Consider the following 19,145-nt stretch of genomic DNA (forward strand, 5'->3'; position numbering starts at 1 on the left):
TCTAATCTTAATTACAGAGACAAATGGAGAACTGCTTTTTCACAGCAAAATTAATATAAAAATTTTACGATATTGATCAATAAAATCTGAAAAAAAAGACAAAGAGCATTCCATCACAATAAAATCAAAACCAGGTTATATTTTCAGGAGTCAAAAAATATCACAAAAGTTTTCACAGTATTCTTGATGGCCAATAACATCAGAATAAAAACAGTAAAAGTTTGGTTCATTCTAGGACACAATGCAATGATGTACGAACAAGTAATTTGACCAATCACAGGCGACAGTTCAGATGATTTGTTGCTTATGATTGGTCACCTTTTTTTGCTTTACTGTAGGTATACAGTACGTCCTTGCTGGTATTCAACAATATCATTGTAAATTTTATATCTATAGCAAATAACATTATAGAACAAGATACGGTAATACACATTATTAAGAATACCAACAAGTTTCGAAATCCTATTTTACAGTCTGTATAGTGTAATTTGACAAAGATCACCAGTCAAGTGGTACAATACACCAAGTTGAAAAGAAAGACAATAAAGACAACTGACTGGTTTTGACAACAAGCTTTAGAAAAAAAGGCAAATAAACAGTTTACGGGTATTGCTAAACACCGCAAACCCCAGCAAACCTCCAAAAAAACATAGCAAACCCCACCAAACCAACATAAAAGTGATTGAATCATGTAGTGTACAACCCACTGGGTATATCCATGTAAAAAAAATATTACATTTTTACTGTTAACTACTTATTTTTGGGGTAAAACATCATTTTTTGGTAAAAAATGATTGCTAAACCCTGCAAACCTCCAAAAAAATATAACAAACCCCACCAAACCAACATAAAAGTGATTGAATCATGTAGTGTACAACCCACTGGGTATATCCATGTAAAAAAAAATATTACATTTTTACTGTTAACTACTTTTTTTTGGTCAAAAATGATTGCTAATTTTTAACCAAAAAATGATGTTTTATCCCAAAAATAAGTAGTTAACAGTAGAACTTTAATATTTTATATACCCAGTGGGTTGTACACTACATGATTCAATCACTTGTATGTTGGTTTGGTGGGGTTTGCTATGGTTTTTTGGAGGTTTGCGGGGTTTAGCAATCATTTTTGACCAAAAAATGATGTTTTACCCCAAAAATGAGTGGTTAACGGTAGAAATTAAATTTTTTTTTTACATTGATATACCGAGTGGGTCGTACAATACATGATTCAATCACTTTTATGTTGGTTCGGTGGGGTTTGCTATGTTTTTTTGGAGGTTTGCGGGGTTTAGCAATACCCCAGTTTACAAACAATTTGTATAAACTTGGAATCACCAATGCCAGAAGAATTCAGGATTAGGAAAATTGAACACAAAAAAATAATGTTTTGTACAGTACTGCAGTAAGTAATTGGTAGAATTTTTAGATCTGTAGGATTACAGTGGTAACGTCAAAAGAAATACAATCTGAACCAAAACAAGTTGTTAACAGTTTTGAATTATTTTTACAGTATTCTTGATATTGCCAGTAATCGTTAAATTAATATTCATGGTTTGAATAGAATGAACAAAACTGTGAAATCAAAATGGAGGTATCTTTTAAAAGCAATCTCTTCTTTTTACTGAACAATTAAAAACTTAATAATTCACAAGAGCTATTGCATTTGTAGGTTCAATAACTTGTTGATAATAGACACCAGTTCACTGTACTAATTAAATCGTAACTTATGATGATGTAAAAGGGTAGTAATCTATTGTCTCCATCACAATATTGATCAATAAAAGATTTGTTAATAGATGTTTGGGATATCAATACAATGAGATAGAGGTTGGGGTAGATTTTCAAGGCCTATTATCATGGCCATTACCAACAGACCTGGTGTAGTATCCGGGTACTATAAACCTGTAACTGTAAATTAGTACTGTAGATTCAGGATAAATACTAAAAAATCTAGATCTAGACAATTCTAGAGGGTTCAAGATATGGAAATCACCATTTCAATTTGTCTCAATTATTACTTCATGTTTACATTGAAATTGCAATGAATATGGCTGCTAATTTTTTTCCATGAAAAGGTTTAGGCCTATCAAAAATAATAATTAATAAACACAAAATTGTACAAAATTAACTTAATTGAGTAAATTCCTGATACTGTCTTATTTTTGTTTTTGCGATGTTTCTCTTCGATATAGGAAATCCTAATATTTTGACAAATAATAGTAAAGTTAACTGTATTATGTACCTGGTAGTTTGATCTCGTAACCAGTTTAGGTGGTTGGCTAGATAGACTACATATGACAGTGCAAATTCACATAGTGACCATACAAACATACTGTAGGCTCCCCTCAATTCGTTGCTAACAGATGATGCTAAAGGTCAATCTTACTACCAAACAGGGTCGATATAAGAACACCAAAACGTGGGATGCAAATATCACCAAAGACAAACATTCAAAGTATACATTGAACTTGCACTGTTAAACAATATGTATTTACCTGGGATAAATATTGAAACATGCTTAACACAATGAATATTACATTTTAGGCTGTGAATAATGTGTTGAAAGGATACTATTGAATTGAATCCAAGTAAAGGAGGACTCACGGTACAGTATACTTCTAACTGTTAGTGTTATGTTTTTATTTGCATCAATTCAAACAACATGGTGTTAATTGCTGTAATCAAAGAATCGTTGTTGACTGTACAGATCAAGAAAGATTTTTAAGGACACGCACCTGGAATTGAAGAGCTAAAGATTTTAATGTTCAGGGGCACATCAGAGAATATATGCACCCATTCATTTAAAGTATCTGATGCAATTTATTTGCCTTTTTGTTTATATTTTGTACCTTACTCTACCTACTTAGTTAGTTAGTAAATATAGAATTATGGTACAGGGGTGTTTTCTTTATTTTTCTTATCTGTAAGCCCTCCCTCTGGTGAGCACAGTCTATGTCGGTTTATCCAGGAAAGCTACTGCAGGCACGAAATAGACCAGTATTCACAACTATATACAGTAATAATGCGTTTGATAGACTAAAACCAAACACTACAAGAATAAAATGCACCAAACCCATGGATTGAATTTTTGTGGGTGGTGTTTGGTACTGTAGGGACATTCCAGTTGTAGCCTAAAGCATGGCTAAAGCTTAATTTAACCAAAGATCCCACTAAAAAATTTAAACTTCTATTTTCCTTATCTTACTGTAGGCAACAAACGGAGTCATTACATACAATGTAATCTTGAATTAAAAATACAAGCAGATTTTATAGGTTGAATTACTCTTTATAATCCTTGTAGTGTATTAGTCAATTAAAAGCAAGCTCTCTGATGTCTTTTGTATAGCATACTGTATTGTAGAATTCTACAATGCACTGATGCACAATCTAAAAAGGCTGGAATTAGAAATTAAAATCTACATCTATGAAATATGATCTTTAAACCTGGTTGTTTTATAATAAAAGGGTGATTTAAATTTTCTTACAAAATCAATCAATAATCTATTAAACTGCTAAACATAAAAAATTACTAATGCTTTAATACTGACATTCAATGCACACTCTACATATAATGCATTTTTTTTAAACTAAATGATTTTAATCATTTTTTATATGTAAACCTTTATCTTCACTATCAAACTAGTTAGACAAAAAAAAGTCACAGTGTGATGTGCCCAAATATGGTACAGTAGTCACAGTGATACAGTATGATATTGTGTCCATAAAGTTTGATATGTAGACAGAGCTTTTAATAGAAAGACAATCTGAAACACTCTGGACACCATTGAACCTACTGTACTACTGTAACAAATTAATAAGTCCTCTGCAAAAGAAAGTTCAACAATACGTAAGTGGTACAATACCTTGGGCTAGCATTTTGACTCCATAACGTACTGTACTGTATTTCTAAAAGATCACAATTGGTATTCCTGTATAATACCATTATGTTATCATACTATGCTAGTTTACAGACCATTAAATACAGTATTAAAGACAAATCTATAGTTTGAGTAAATACAGTAGTAGCGCATTTAATTACAATACTATCTCCGAACGATCGTCCTGATAACCAATTCAAATAATATTCTGGACACTTGATTCAAGTGGTCAAATACTGATATAAACAGTATGACCTGTATTGGTCATCGCTGTACAGTGTAGTTACAATCAAAATTGACTAATACTGTATGAAAAAATGTACAATTTGAAAACATTTTTAAAGTTATATTTCCAAATTAGTTATTGTTTTTTTATTTGTCTTTCAATTTTTAACCAGGTTTTCACCACACATCTTGCACCCCACCTCACCCTTCTGTACACATGCCTGGTTACAGGTAACAACTCAGTAGGGCAAACATACACACACACACACACTTTGTCATGGTAGTAGCTCTGTACCTCTGCAATAAATAATTTAGTTCAAATAATGTACTAAAAAATGTATTTATTTTTGGTTAACTGTACTGCGGTACATCTCAGTCTCAATTTGACGGATTGATTCTTACAATTGACAGTGACAGATGTCACTAGCTACTGTACATACAGCCCAATTCAATCAATACTATAGGGGCAATCATAATATCAGTTCCGCTGTTTTATTTACCTATCATCATATAATATTGACCTTTCTTTAATGAAAGAGTATGGATCATTGCCCAGGAGATGAAAAAACACACAAAGCATTCTAAACATAGAAATGACAATAAAGCAGTTGATCAATAAAGATGGTGAGTATGAATAGATAAGAAAATTAACTCAACTACTAGTACTAGTGGTTTTTTTTATGGGTCTGTTTGATTTGCAGGAGATATAGTATGTGACAAGTCATTCATAATCTTATTGATTTAACATTTCCTAACAGTATTTTGTTATTTTTGTACATACTGTACAGTATTGTCAAAATTGGCTGATACAGTACAGTATTGTCTACAGAATACGGACTAAAAATTATCAATTACTTTTAAAGCACAACTTTACCGCCAGTATCCACACAGTAGGGGTTATTGCTAAACCCCGCAAACCCCAGCAAACCTAAAAAAAAACATAGCAAACACCACGGAACCAACATAAAAGTGATTGATTGAGTGTACAACCCACTTGGTATATCCATGTAAAAAAAATATCAAATTTCTACTGTTTGGTTTGTGGGGTTTAGCAATCATTTTTGACCAAAAAATAATGTTTTACTCCAAAAATAAGTAGTTAACAGTAGAAATTTTAAATTTGTTTAACTTGGATATACCCAGTGGGTCGTACACTACATGATTCAATCACTTTTATGTTGGTTCGGTGGGATTTGCTATGTTTTTTTGGAGGTTTGCGGGGTTTAGCAATACCCCACAGTAGTTAGAGTACTGTAGCTTGTTATCAAATTTCCAATTTTCCCTACACGCAATCGCTGTACAGCCATCGATATGAATTGTTAGATATTTAAAGCACAGAGACAAAATAAAGACATTTCTTTTTAAATAAAAATTTAATTGATTTGACACTCACCAACTCTTGTGAGGCATAATCAGGCCGTGATTTATCCGCCGATAGATAACAATAATCAAATGTGAAGTTTCTAACACGTTGACGATTCCGGTCACCTTCTGTGGCTGGTCCATCAACCTGCAATCACATCAAATAATACTGTACTTTAGTTAGTTGGCAAAAATAAAATAACCAAACATATATTTTTTGTGGGTATTTCTTAAAATCTGAATGTATTTTTACACAATTCTTTTTGATTAAAGATTCATTGGAGCAGAGGGTACTGTACCATCCTTTCTCTAAAAGTCTTTCTTTAGGGTCTTTCACATATGCTCCAGTCTTCCACCGGCTCCAGTTTAGATTTGTGACAGATTGCGCATACTGTACAGCATGCATTTGGGACTTCTTATTATCAAGATGACCTACGCAGCTACGTGAATGGTAAGTACAAAAACTGGTGCATAGCCACATGAAGCATTGTGAAAAAGAACATTGTAAGATGCAATTTTATTTTTCGAACCCAAGCTAGGTGTGAAAGATGCTTAACTCCAGTCCAAAAACTGCAGTACATAAGGATGAATTCGCTTGTACACACTTAACCTATACCAGAATGTTCAGTAATTTTGTCTAATTATGTAATTTTACGTAAAAAAAAAATGAAAATTATACCTTCAAATTTACGATGCTTAAAACATTTTCATTAACATCCAAAATAAACGCCGCTTCGGTTTCCTCCTCTCTGTAATATCAGCAAATGATTTGTTATTTTAAAATAATACAGAATGAGGAAAGTATGCATTATGATGAAGGATGAAAATAGGAAATGTACTGTAAGTTATTATGCCATCAAATTGCACATACAGTAGGCCTACAGTACAATAAATTTTATTTATTCAATTGTTATGAGTGCAAGAGACTATTTTTGGTTTAGTTTTGATGGCATCTTAAAGTCAAAGTGGACTAACAGTACATGTTGACGACATCTGTTGATGTTTGCAGAAAGATAAAAGAGCAATTTGATGTTTGCAGAAAGATGAAAGAGCAAATCATTTTTCAGTCTCACTCATATTCTTATCTGTATTTTGAATACCATTATTATTTTTGGATAATTTAAAATGAGAATAAGCTTCTCATAAAAAAAAATAATAAAATTCAGAATAATGTTTTAAATATATAATTGAACTATACATTTAACATAAGTACAGTAGTACATTAATAGCCGTCAAGAAAGAAAGTTAAATCCATTATATTTTGACAGGCCAACAATGGTTAGCCCAGGGCCAATAATCTGAAAATCCCAGGGTATCTTTTATCAAACATGTCCCTTCTACCTCAATTATTAATTCAAAATCACACTCGTAAATATCTAAATTTAGATAACATTGTTTGAGTCTTCAATGCATAACAATGAACATAGATTATTACAGAGATAAAACATTGACTATGTACTGTAAAACCCTTCTGTACGGAATTACCTAGACAGGTACTGTACTGTACGTATCCCAGCCAGGTAAACCACACACACTGCAGCACCACGACGCCCACCACACGTAAGTTCCAATGCTTAGCTGCTTGGTAGAGGTAGAATTAAAAACTCAAGTACAGGCCTAATTATTACACTTACTTTTTACTCAAAGGTCGGACACGGACTGCAACTTTAACATTCGCCATAGCAAATGATGTAAGCACATATAAAATCCCATAATTATTTAGAAACCACCAAAGATGATGTTATTATCCTAGCCATATCCATCGCATTGTTTATTCCGCACTCACACAATTTCAACAATACAAATTTCGCGTCTTTGGCAGACGATATTTTTCTTCTAAATTGGTGGCGCTAGACATGATCAAAGAATAGTACCGTATATACAGGGATCCATATACAGTACTTTATACTGTAACTGATCAGAAGTTTTCAATACATTGTATTATTGTCCAACCTCAAATTTATTTATTTTCATAAATGTTAGCAAAAAACAAGCGAAGTATTTTTAAAAATTAATCAATAGTTAATAGAAAAATAACGCTTAAAAAAGTAACAGTTGCATTGATAAAGTTTATTTCAAACATTTTTAAGACAAATATTTCAGCAAATCTAACTACCTATACTAAAACTAAACAACATGGGAGTAGTATAAAGTAAAATCCAAGTAGTCAGATCTGCTTAAATGATATACAAATCAATAAATAATCCATTGAAATCCTTAATCCACAAAAAAGTTAGTATGCATTATCGAAAGTAAACATTTTGTTATATGTTTTAACTATCTACTAATAAAATTTATTTTTTAGAACTTTTTTTCCAACATTTGTATCACATGAATGTAAAACCTGACAGCAAACATTCCATCCTATTAATATAATAATATATGAATATTACACTGCAACAATTAAGGAATTAGTTTGAAAAAAGAGCATTGATTACTATACATAAAAAATATATAGAATAAAATTGATAGATAAAAAAATACATTAGAAATAATTTTGAACAAATGGAAATATTAATAGTTTATTTGGCAGAATTGCATTACATTTATAGCAGCATTGATTATTATAAATAAAATCGATTAAAAAATACATTAGAAATAATTGTGAACAAATGGAAATATAGAGTATAAACTACAACCCTATTCTTTAATATAATCACACAACAATATATACAATTTTTATGACATGATTTCAACATAGTTATGAATACTGAGAGTAGATTCCATCATGGCATAGACCACAAAATAAGAGAAAAGTCTCTCTCTCATACCAAATAATACAAGGAACTAACTTTCATTGAGTACAAACTTAATGGCAAAATAACTGTTTACTAAAAATTTAGAATGTAAAGTCAGCACTCAAAGTAAAAAAATATTGAATACACAAAATATCAATATGTCAAATGTTATTCTTACTTTATAATTCAACAATTAGATTTTAACTTATGTTATTGAATGACAAGAATTGAACTAAATTATAACCAATTATTATAACATGATTAATCTGTCCACATTTATAAAATTGCAATTTTAAAAGTTTTAGTTAAAACAATAGAAAACATCATTTACAATTCAATAATTAAAAATATTATATACATAGTAACATCACAATCAATTGTTGTACACTATAGAGCAGCGTTCCGCAACCATTTTTGACCGCAACCCCTTGATCCTATTTGGAAATTCTTGCGACCCAACATTGCATATTTGAGCTACAGGCCTCCATGGTAGGGCATGTGGCAAAGCGAATATTGAATGAAAGACACCCCTAGATGGCTGAAAATGGTACTCTAACACGTAAAAATCATGATAAATGGCACCTCTAGTTGGCTGGAAATGACACTCTAATAATAGCGCGCTTGCAATTGGCAAAATGATCGGAAGATCACATTTGCGTTCAATGCTAACGTCAAGGCGATCTCCTGAACCATAAAAAGTTCTCCTGGCTAGGGCCTGAACAACATCACTATGAGTGTAATTTGGGATGGGCCTGTTTATATTGTTCTAGGGCCTGAACAACATTGCTATGAGTGTAATTTGGGATGGGCCTGTTTATATTGTTCTTTCTATTATTCTAATGCTAATTGTAAAAGTTCCCACCGGCGGTACATTAAAGGTTGCAGTTTTTCAGTCAAGTTACACACTCATTTGCAAACTACAGAAAAATAGCGTCGTAGAACCAATTGGTAGATTATTAAATCCACGTCCTAAAAGGGGATTCCCCACTTGTATATTAACTATGCGTCAAAAGTGTCGTTGATTCCCAATTGTGTGTACGCTACAATTCTTGGCGCACGTCAACATAGGGAAAAAACTCTAGATGTAAAATGTAATCAGTGTTGTAGATTCTGCAAAACTGAGAACATTTCACATATAGATCAGTGTATAATTGATAAAAAGTTTCAGTATCGGAAACAATTTTGACACCCAAACATTGGGTGGTGACCCATAGGTTGCGGAACGGCGGTATAGAGTATCACAATGCTGATGTCACAATAGCATGCGTTTCCGAGTAACAAGGGATATCACATCATGTGACTGTAAAGTATATTATAACTCAATGATCAGAGGTAGCGACTATTAAATTGCATTGCATTGTAGGTAATAAATAGTACATTTAAGTATGCATAAAAGAAAATAAACTTTTAATGTGAATAATATTAAATTATGTTATCATTACAAACATGGATATACCTCTAATCTTATTATTAAAAGTACTGTAAATATTAGTAATTTAATCAAGGACAAGGTAACAACATAATACATAAGAAACCTTGCCAATGTTATGACTATGAATTACGGTTCCACTGTCTTAACCGCTCGGCCACTGACTTTCGGAAGTTTTTATGCCTTTTTAGTGGGTAAACAATTTCTTTTAAATATATATTAGTATTTTAATCAATCAATATTAATAGGTACCTCAGTAGTTAGTCATTGTGTCAAGATTATAATACAGAATTTAGTCAAGAATTTTCCAAAATCACGTCCCCTGTTTAAAATCAAAACCATCTCATTTCATGAAAGTTCTGAAATGAAAATTAACATGTTTGATAGATAAATACATCATATGTATATTAATAAAGGTTATTAAAGTTTATTCATTTAAAATCATTTTTGAAAAACTGTGTACGGTCCCTTCCGCATCAAAAAGTAAAAACCAGAGATACCCAGAGAAGGGATTTGGAAGATGGAATCATGAATACGCATGTGTGTAAGCTTTTGATCTAATTTCGTCAGTAGAAAACAGACTTTAAAGCTGTGCCTACACTATCAAACTTTATGTGACAAAAAAATGTGATGTGCCCATATATGGATATGATGATACTACTATATTTGGGCATATCACTACCATATTTGGGCACATCATACTTTTTTTTGTCAAACTAGTTTGATTGTGTAGACAGAGCTTAAGACTGTTTAACAATGACAGGTATCAAACTGGAAAAAACAAAAATAATTACTGACCTAATAATCTCCTTAAAGTTTGTTGCTTCACATATATACTTATGCCCATGTCCAAGGCTACCCTCTAGTGTATAAAATGTCACCTGGTCATCAGATCTTGTTGCCCTAATACTATTGTACAACTAAAGTAAAAACAAAACACTAATGAATAAAATCAGTTTAATTACATGACAATAGCTGTTTCAGACATTAAACAGGTGACAGTAATATATACAAAAGATTAATCCGTACATTATCGGGATAGTTTTGCTATTTTTTATTATCTTCATATTAAGACAGCTATAAAATTCAATGAAAAATTCAGTATACCATTTTAGGCTTATTTTAAACAATTTGTTATTGTCTTAAAAGTGATTTTCCATATCAACCCATCAACTACATAGGTTTTATTTTAAGTATTAAGTGTCCACAAAAGAATTGACACTTACAAATTTACCCAGCTTATATGGAACAATAACATCATCTTCAGCATGTAATATATGTATAGGACACTTTACATCTTGTAAACTGAAAAAAAAGAAAACATTAATCAGTTAATGCAAATACAAATAAAACCATTAAAAAATGCGCACTAAAAAACTGCATGGTGTGGACATATTGGTTGTACAGGGCTTGCAAAACAGTTTGATTGATTAATGTAGCTTTTTTTTTTATTGAAATGTTTCTTTAACTTAAGCCCCTTTTTAACGACATGGCTAGGGATAAGGTCTTTTGCTCTGGCTATTAAAGTAACAGTATTGAGGGCCTCCTAACCTAAAAACAAGCACGAATGTGCGATACTTGGGTACAGCAAAAGAAGCTGTAATGACGTCATAAGACGGGATGTGACGTCACATACACATCAATAACCTCGCTACAAAATATGGCTATACGGTACCATCTTCGAGATGTGATATGGCTGCATCCGGTTTGAAATTTAAAAATCCGGCTCTATAGCTTTAAAAACATGTCCCTGTTGTATATTCATGCCAAATCTCAGCTCAATACTACAACGAATAAGGGAGGAGTAGTACTTTATAAATCGCACTCAATAGTGTCGGATGGAAGAGAAGATGAGAGAGTCCCAGACTAATAAACCATCCCTCTAGGGAATGGTGAAAAAAATATGATGGGGAGTAAAAAAAAAAATAAGGGAAATAAAAAAAATAGGTACCGACAAGTTAAAGAAGCAGGGCTTCAACATCCTTAGTACGTACGTATCTCAAGACGTAACATTTTTTTTCATCAAAGTATAGTTCTGGCAATATATTACTAATGTATGTACTGTATGGATTTCTATCTGAACTCAGATTTAAACAAACTATTCACATCCAAAGATATGTTTGGATAAATACATACATACATTTGAAAAAAACTCACTTTTTATCGCTTTGGAAGTGTTGAGAAATTGGTCGGAAAGGATGGGTGAACAAAGAGTCAAAATAAGGAAAAATACGCCATGGCTGAAAAAAACAAAATCTTCTCATGAAATTATTGTTTGGTACATAGAGGACACACTTTACATTGAATGTTGTATAGGTTCTAATTGAGTCGAGCTTAGGCCTGACAAATTTGATACACTTAATTTGATACACTCTGTAGGTGGAATAATGTTAACAAGCTTATGCAGTGAAGCATTACATGTTTGACCTCTCATTGACCTCAAGAGTATAGTATTATTCATTTTGGGTGTTTTGCATTTCGGTCTTTATCTAAAAGTATATTTTATTGGGGGCTTATTTCAACCATTACAAAAGTAACTTCGTAACATTATATTTACAATTTTGATTGAAAAAGACTAATACTTTACTTACAATTGCAAATGGATGATGGAGGGCAGCATCATGTAAATTGTTGAAAGGCGACTCAAGGATCACAGCAGCAGGACAACTCCCTGAAACAAGACCAACGTCAATCAAAGTGTTATATGTTGTTTGATTGATTGGTTATGCTGGATGTGTGTTATACAATTAATGAATGTTTAGTATTGAATTGAAATATTTTATTTATACTGAGCGACCTCTTCAGTCAAAGGCTGGTCTCCTAGAGGGCCCAGTTATAATTAGTGGCTGTGATGTACACTGGGGTAACCCCCTACTTGTTTCGAAAGATGTACTAGGTTCATTGTGCACATGAACTAGATGTGTACACTGGACCTACAGGTTATAATCCTTATCCAAGAAGACTCGTTCTACTGCCAGAACCATGGAGCAAGTGAGCCTCGAACCCTTGCCGATGTTATGGCTATGTAATTACGGTCCCACTGTATAAACCGTTTGGCCACTTTATTGTTCAATGAAATAGAGGAATATTTGTATTCATTGATAGCCTGACTTGGTGTTCACCTCATTGAATAGAAAAGTCAACTTTTCATATAACATATGCTCCCATTAAACCCATAAACATTCAGTATTTGTATATTTATCTTGGTTCCCACTAGGACGTAATGCAAGGATGTAGAAAACGCAATTCAAGCGAATTGACCAATGACAAGCCAACAGTTTGAATCATTCATCAAATTACTTGTGTTGTGCTTACATACTTGCATTGCAAGCCTAGTTTTAAGTATTGCATCTTGATTGTGAGTGAGTGAGTGACCGAGCGGTTAAGACAGTGGAACCGTAATTACGTAGCCATAACATCGGCAGGGGTTCGATGCGGTTAAGACAGTGGAACCGTAATTACGTAGCCATAACATCGGCAGGGGTTCGATGCTCACTCACTCCATGATTCTGGTGGTAGAACGCGTCTTCTTGGATAAGGATTATAAACTGTAGGTCCAGTGTACACATCTAGCTCGTGTGCACTTTAAAGAACCTAGTACATCTTTCGAGACGATTAGGGGGTTACCTCGGTGTATTAGTACATCACAGCCACTGATCACCAACTGGGCCCTCTGGGAGACCAGTCTTTGACTGAAGAGGTCACCCAGTATAAAGATAAATTTCAATTCAATTCAATTCAATTAATATGGTTACTATAACAGTGTACATATTACTACCCATATATAGTGAAGGGCCACCTCATAGACAGTGTATATTTCTATACTGAGTTATTTCTATAGAATATACTAAATAACCAAAATTAACAAGCCCCTACAACCAAATTAATTACACACCTTTAAGACATAGTTTCTTTGCAGCTGCAGACGCAACTCTGATAAATAAAAACACAAAAAAAGAAAGATAATAATTATTGTGAAGTTATGATGTTTTGCCAAATTCTGACATAAACTTAATAAACAAAATACTCAGTACATTTCAAAATAAACAAGAAATATTTCTTACAAAAAACGCTGCTTGCTTATTGACGTAACAGTTTTAAAGATATATTGTCCCTCTGAAAAATATTTTTTATTTCAAATTTGTTTTTGAATGTGTCATTTTATTGTCACATAATAGTTATTTTGCCTGAAAAAATGTAATTAAAAGCAAAAAATACCTCAATTGTCTGTCAGACAATGTGGTTTTTGAGTTATAATAATTAAACGTTTCTTTTCTCTTTTTATAATGTGAATTTTGTTACAGAAGTGAATAACTTTGATATGAAACAGACTCAATTTAGTTTATTTTATTGCTAAGGTCAAGTCTGGGGGTCACTTCATCACGCCTTAGATACTTCAAGTGTGAAGTATCATATTACAAACAAAAACTTTCATGGACTGTTTTGATAATAATTCAATGATTATCTGACAGCGAAATACAGTATTGTCATGGGACTCATAATTACCAGAAATTCAGCTGGTACCTATAAATTATAGTCGAGTTTCCATTTTAGCAAAAATGTCAAAGTGTAGTACTATAACTGCTGCATGATTTCATCTAATAAATGAGTCATCTCGTGTGACGTTGCGGGCTAGAGCAGCAGCGTGAAAACAATTGTTCAGCATATCACTAGGCCCCTGCACAGAAGTACTCCAGGAGTTTTCCCTGTTGGGTAACCCAAATGAAATGATTTCTAAGCAAATACAAATAATCAGGTGCTTACTTACGCTGTGCCTAAAGAATGACCCCAAATATAAATTTTTGATTTGCCACTCCTTTGCTTGACCCAGTCCCAGGTAGTTACAGCATCTGCAATCACCCCCTCTGCTGATGGTGTTCCTGTTGAATCACCATACCCTAAAGAAGAAAGTCAAATTTATTTAATAATCCAATTAATTTAGGCTTGAGGTGACATTTTATAATTTTACACCACATCAACCCTTTCATTCTAGAACTATTCTAGAATAATCATTTTGTCTTTGATGAAAACAATATGTTCACAAGTCCAATCCAATGACGTCATGATGACAATAAAATCTTTGCATCGTCATGATATAAATTGCTCTTACTGATCATGAAATCATTTTGGATGGATTCTGAAAAAAACATTTTTGTTGTTGTTGTATAGTTTTCTGTCAATCGTTAGTGTCCTAGTGTAAATGGGCCTTAAACCTGTCATAAAGAAATGCCTAGAAAACAAATACAGTACCTCTATAATCTATTGCAATAACATGATGATCAAGATCTGATAAAATCTTATACAGTGAAACCCTGTGATACGTCAATCTATAAAACAAAACAAAGTTCATCAATGAAATACAGATTTTATATACCTAGGTCTGTTTTGGCTGAACATTTAAAAAAAATGGGTTTTAAGAAACCTGTTTTAGTTATTTACTCAAAATAAAATCGTTTTTTTTATCAGTTTGTCTTTGGTTGGTTGTGTAATGACATCATTATTATCCATAGAGAGTAGGCAAATGTTTGCACCAGTCAATAACCTTCTGAAATTAGGTCAAATTGAGACCAAAATTGTGTTGCAGCTAAAAATTGCTCAACACAAACCGTTTTAAAATGTTACTGAATTAGTCTAGACATTTACTGGAATGATTTACAGGCAAATCAATTCATACGATTTCATTATCCTTCAGGGCAATTTTAACATTTTCTTACCTGGTCCCTGAATTTCCATGAAGATAAATCACAACTGACTTATCATCACCTAGTGCATCACTGAACTGCTTGCTACTTGTTATACCTTTATTGCGAAGGCTTACTGGAAGAACTTGCCTGTTAAATTAATAATAATGTTGAATCAATTAGTATGTTTGTGTTGACATGTTACGAATATAAAAAAGTACAATTTGATTGATGAAAATGCAATTATAAATTAACACTCTAAATATATCCTATTTTGTATAATTTACACTTTATACTGGTGGGGCTTGGCTATATAATTCATTGATAGGAAACAGCCAAAATAATTTAGTACACTGAACCTAGAGTTGTATGACATGACATATTTAGCCAACAAACAATTGTAAACACAATAGATTTCTATAGAGTGTCATGATAGGAAAGTTATTTGTTGATTTTATTCATGTTCAAAAAAGGGTAAAATTATTCAATATTATTATTCATGGTAATGCACTTGTCAATTGTATGACTCACTATACGACCCCCGGGAGAGGTGCGTCATGGGTGCGTCATTTACAAATAATTACTGACGCAGGGGTGCGTCAAAAAACCTAGATGGTACGTCACATCAATGAACAAGGTGTGTCAATGTCCGTCACTTTACCACCCACCATATCATAAACAACATGGTCACAGTGCGTCAAAATGGGTGCGTCATGGTCACCTAAAGGTAAGTCACCTTTTTGACGCACGGGTGCGTCATGGTATTCAAAAGTATGACGCACATCGGACAAATGACGCACCTCTCCCGGGGGTCGTATAGTGAGTCATACAATTGACAAATGCATAACTAAATACATACATTTACAATATTTAAACGTTTCTACCTACAGTATATCAGTGTAATGCAAAGTGTTCATATGGAGTGAGTAAGTGGCCAATCGGTTAAGACAGTGGAACTGTAATTACGTAGCCATAACATCGGCAGGGGTTCGAGGCTCACTCACTCCATGGTTCTGGTGGTAGAACGAGTCTTCTTGGATAAGGACTATAAACCGTAGGTCCAGTGTACACATCTAGTTTGTGTGCACTTTAAAGAACCTAGTACATCTTTCGAGACGAGTATTAGTACATAACAGCCACTGATCACCAACTGGGCCCCTCTGGGAGACCAGTCCTTGACTGAAGAGGTTACCCAGTATAAATATATATTTCAATTCAATCAATTCAATTCAATAGAATTTAACTCCCTGGAAATAGTGTTTATAGTCCTTATTCGAGGTCATGTCTCATCAAAAGTCTTGACTTACCAGGTACCAATTTGCACATTATCAGTTGAATTCAACTTTAAATTATTAACTCCTTCTATGTCATACTTCGAAGGGTTATTGAAGTCCAATATAAGAGGATAATATACTAAAAACAGAAAGAAAAGTTAAAAGATTATATGAGCAGTCCTATTTGTATGTTGTGTAGAAAGACAAAACAACAACATCAGTATAACCTTTTGTTTAGGTCTTTATTTAATGTATAAATTTGATTACCTGACGATAAGAAAATAAGCTCTCGTGGAAGAATTGGCACATAGTGTAAAACAGCTGGAATAGATACATATAAAGCTATTAGGCCTACTGCAACATATTTTAAACATCGTGGAAGGGACGATCTGAAATAAATAGAAATTTGCATTGATTAAAAATGTAAAATTTAATTAATTAAATTAATTTATCTGTCTTTAAAAAGATGTTTGTTTGTGTCAACAAAGACTCTTTACTTAGTAAGGGTCATACTAATCTACGCGCGGTATTGCCTGGTAGGGTGAATGATAATGATTTAAATAAGTACATGCTAACATTAATTTAGTGTTATCGTGATATTTTAATTGTACATTTTATTTATACAATTTTAATGTATTAAAAAACTGTCAAAATACTGATTTAGGTTTAGGCCTATTCCAAAATTGAAGATTGCCCTTTTTTTGTGATGAGTGAAGCTAATGACGCATTTTAGAATGAATGAAAATATTTTAACACGTTTCTGGAAAAGAAATATATAGGCCTATACTTATAGGCCTCTAGGCCTATCTATATAGGCTAGCTAGCTAGACCTACCTACTAACTAGGCTTATTTAGGGCCTACGCTACAGTAGTAGGCCTACTAGGCCTTGAGGCAAAGCTTACTAGCCTAGTAGGCCTAGCCTAGGCATTACTCTATTATTAATTACCTAGCCTAGCCTTACTAGAGGGCTTATTAGAGGCCTACAGTAGCCTACTACTAGGCCTAGGCCTAGGCCTACCTTAAGCCTAGCCTAGGCCTAGTGCCTGAAAACTAACTAACCCTAACTAGGCCTAGGGCAGGTAGGGCCTACCTAGGCCTAGTGGATTCCGGCCTAGGCCTAGCCTACCTAGGCTAGTTAGGCTACTACTTACTAGGGCCTAGCCTAGCCTAGCCTACTCTACCTAGGCCTAGGCCGGCCTACTAGGTAGGCTCTAGGAGCCTAGGCCCTAGTAGGCTAGGCCTATAGATAGGTCTAGGCTAGGTGCGAAAGTACAGTACCGCAAAAATGTATTACCTGTATGGTTGATGGCTGGGTAAATGTGTTTCGCTCTGATTTTTTCTCTCATCGGTTGCAACAGTACTGTTTCCACTTCTCAAGCGCATTTTTACAAATTGTAGGCCCCCTAGCCTCCGCCTATTCCTATATCCTGTCTGCACTGCTGCGCTTCCGATCCCTCGCGCGCGAGCTGATCCTCATATCGATCGACTGTCGCCTATTGACAATAGTATTGTGTATGAAACGCCGTTATTGCCTTTTTCGTTTTTTCTTTTCGGTCCTTTTATCACATTCACCTTTTTACAATATGCACATCTTTTCACGCTGCTGCTTTAGCCAGCTAAATATATGAGGACTACTCATTCTGAAGCTATAAGCAAGCAGCAGTTATAGTTCTAGAGGCCGACGTTTTTGGTACTTTGTAAACTAGGACAGGTCATGCTAAAATTACAAACCCCAAAGCACGTCTGGGAGAAGAGAGTCTATGAAAAAAATAGCTGATAATACAGTATTATAGATGCATGTAGACTGTAATCTGTAAAATCTTGTTCAATAAATAATGACCAGTATCTATATATAAATTATGGTTAATTCTGACATAGGCGAGCACAATGCAAAAACTTCGGTACAAATCTCCGCCTTGGATACCTACCTTATCTATCTGAGATGTACCGCGAAACGTAGCTTTGGTAACATTAGTGTTCACATCGACGCTATTGTTCCATATTTCTATCTTAAGAAGATATTATAAAGAGTTTTATAACAAAATTTATGATTTCAACATTAGATTTTCATCTCAATTTCAATTCTTCCCGGTCAAAGTAATTTCCGGGTTTAAGATAAGTTCACCTTGCAACAACCTGGTTTCAAATATTTTTTCTCTTTTATACACAAGGGAGCAGTTAAAATAATAGATTTGACCCTAAAGGTGACTGGAAACAGGCACTTTCCATCAATCAATACAGTGTCCCTTTGGAAGACGAAAAAAAAATCAGATAGTAGGACTGGAGCTTAACTTGGCCATTAGTCATAGCCATTTCAGTGTTTTGTTTATTTTAAAACATACCGCGCGTGTGTAGTTAAATAATAGAAATTATACTGCAAATTAATAAAGATCAAATTAAATATACGCCATAAAGAATCAGAATATATTGTAGGGAATAGTATTATAAAATTACATAGGAAGATTTGATGATAAGACATTTTTCGAGTGAAATCCCGATAGCTGAGCCTTATTGAGTAAGCTTGCAGGAATAACTGTAGGCTATCTTCCTGTGTCCAG

General features: G+C 33.5%; 2 protein-coding genes across 2 annotated transcripts in view; both read right to left on the reverse strand.

The window, feature by feature from the left end:
* Positions 1–7,244, reverse strand: part of LOC140060852 (uncharacterized) — a 66,784-nt gene extending 59,540 nt beyond the window's left edge. The window contains exons 1-3 of the mRNA XM_072107212.1: positions 7,099–7,244; positions 6,144–6,213; positions 5,496–5,612 (exon numbers count right to left, since the gene is read on the reverse strand). Of these exons, the coding sequence (XP_071963313.1) occupies positions 5,496–5,612; positions 6,144–6,213; positions 7,099–7,145 (234 nt within the window). The 5' untranslated portion in view covers positions 7,146–7,244. The remainder of the gene's footprint in view (positions 1–5,495; positions 5,613–6,143; positions 6,214–7,098) is intronic.
* Positions 7,245–9,582: 2,338 nt separating this feature from the next.
* LOC140060044 (lysophosphatidylserine lipase ABHD12-like) lies at positions 9,583–18,017 on the reverse strand. The gene is made up of 12 exons (XM_072106089.1): positions 17,882–18,017; positions 16,854–16,975; positions 16,620–16,725; positions 15,346–15,462; positions 14,882–14,958; positions 14,400–14,529; positions 13,527–13,564; positions 12,223–12,302; positions 11,789–11,871; positions 10,858–10,936; positions 10,430–10,551; positions 9,583–9,990 (listed from the first exon to the last, which is right to left on the reverse strand). Exons 1-12 carry the CDS (start codon positions 17,968–17,970, stop codon positions 9,975–9,977), a joined length of 1,059 nt encoding a protein of 352 aa, XP_071962190.1. The 5' UTR covers positions 17,971–18,017; the 3' UTR covers positions 9,583–9,974.
* Positions 18,018–19,145: the final 1,128 nt, after the last annotated feature.

The sequence above is a fragment of the Antedon mediterranea genome, chromosome 10 (assembly GCF_964355755.1).
Source record: "Antedon mediterranea chromosome 10, ecAntMedi1.1, whole genome shotgun sequence".
Classification (NCBI taxonomy): Eukaryota; Metazoa; Echinodermata; class Crinoidea; order Comatulida; family Antedonidae; genus Antedon; species Antedon mediterranea.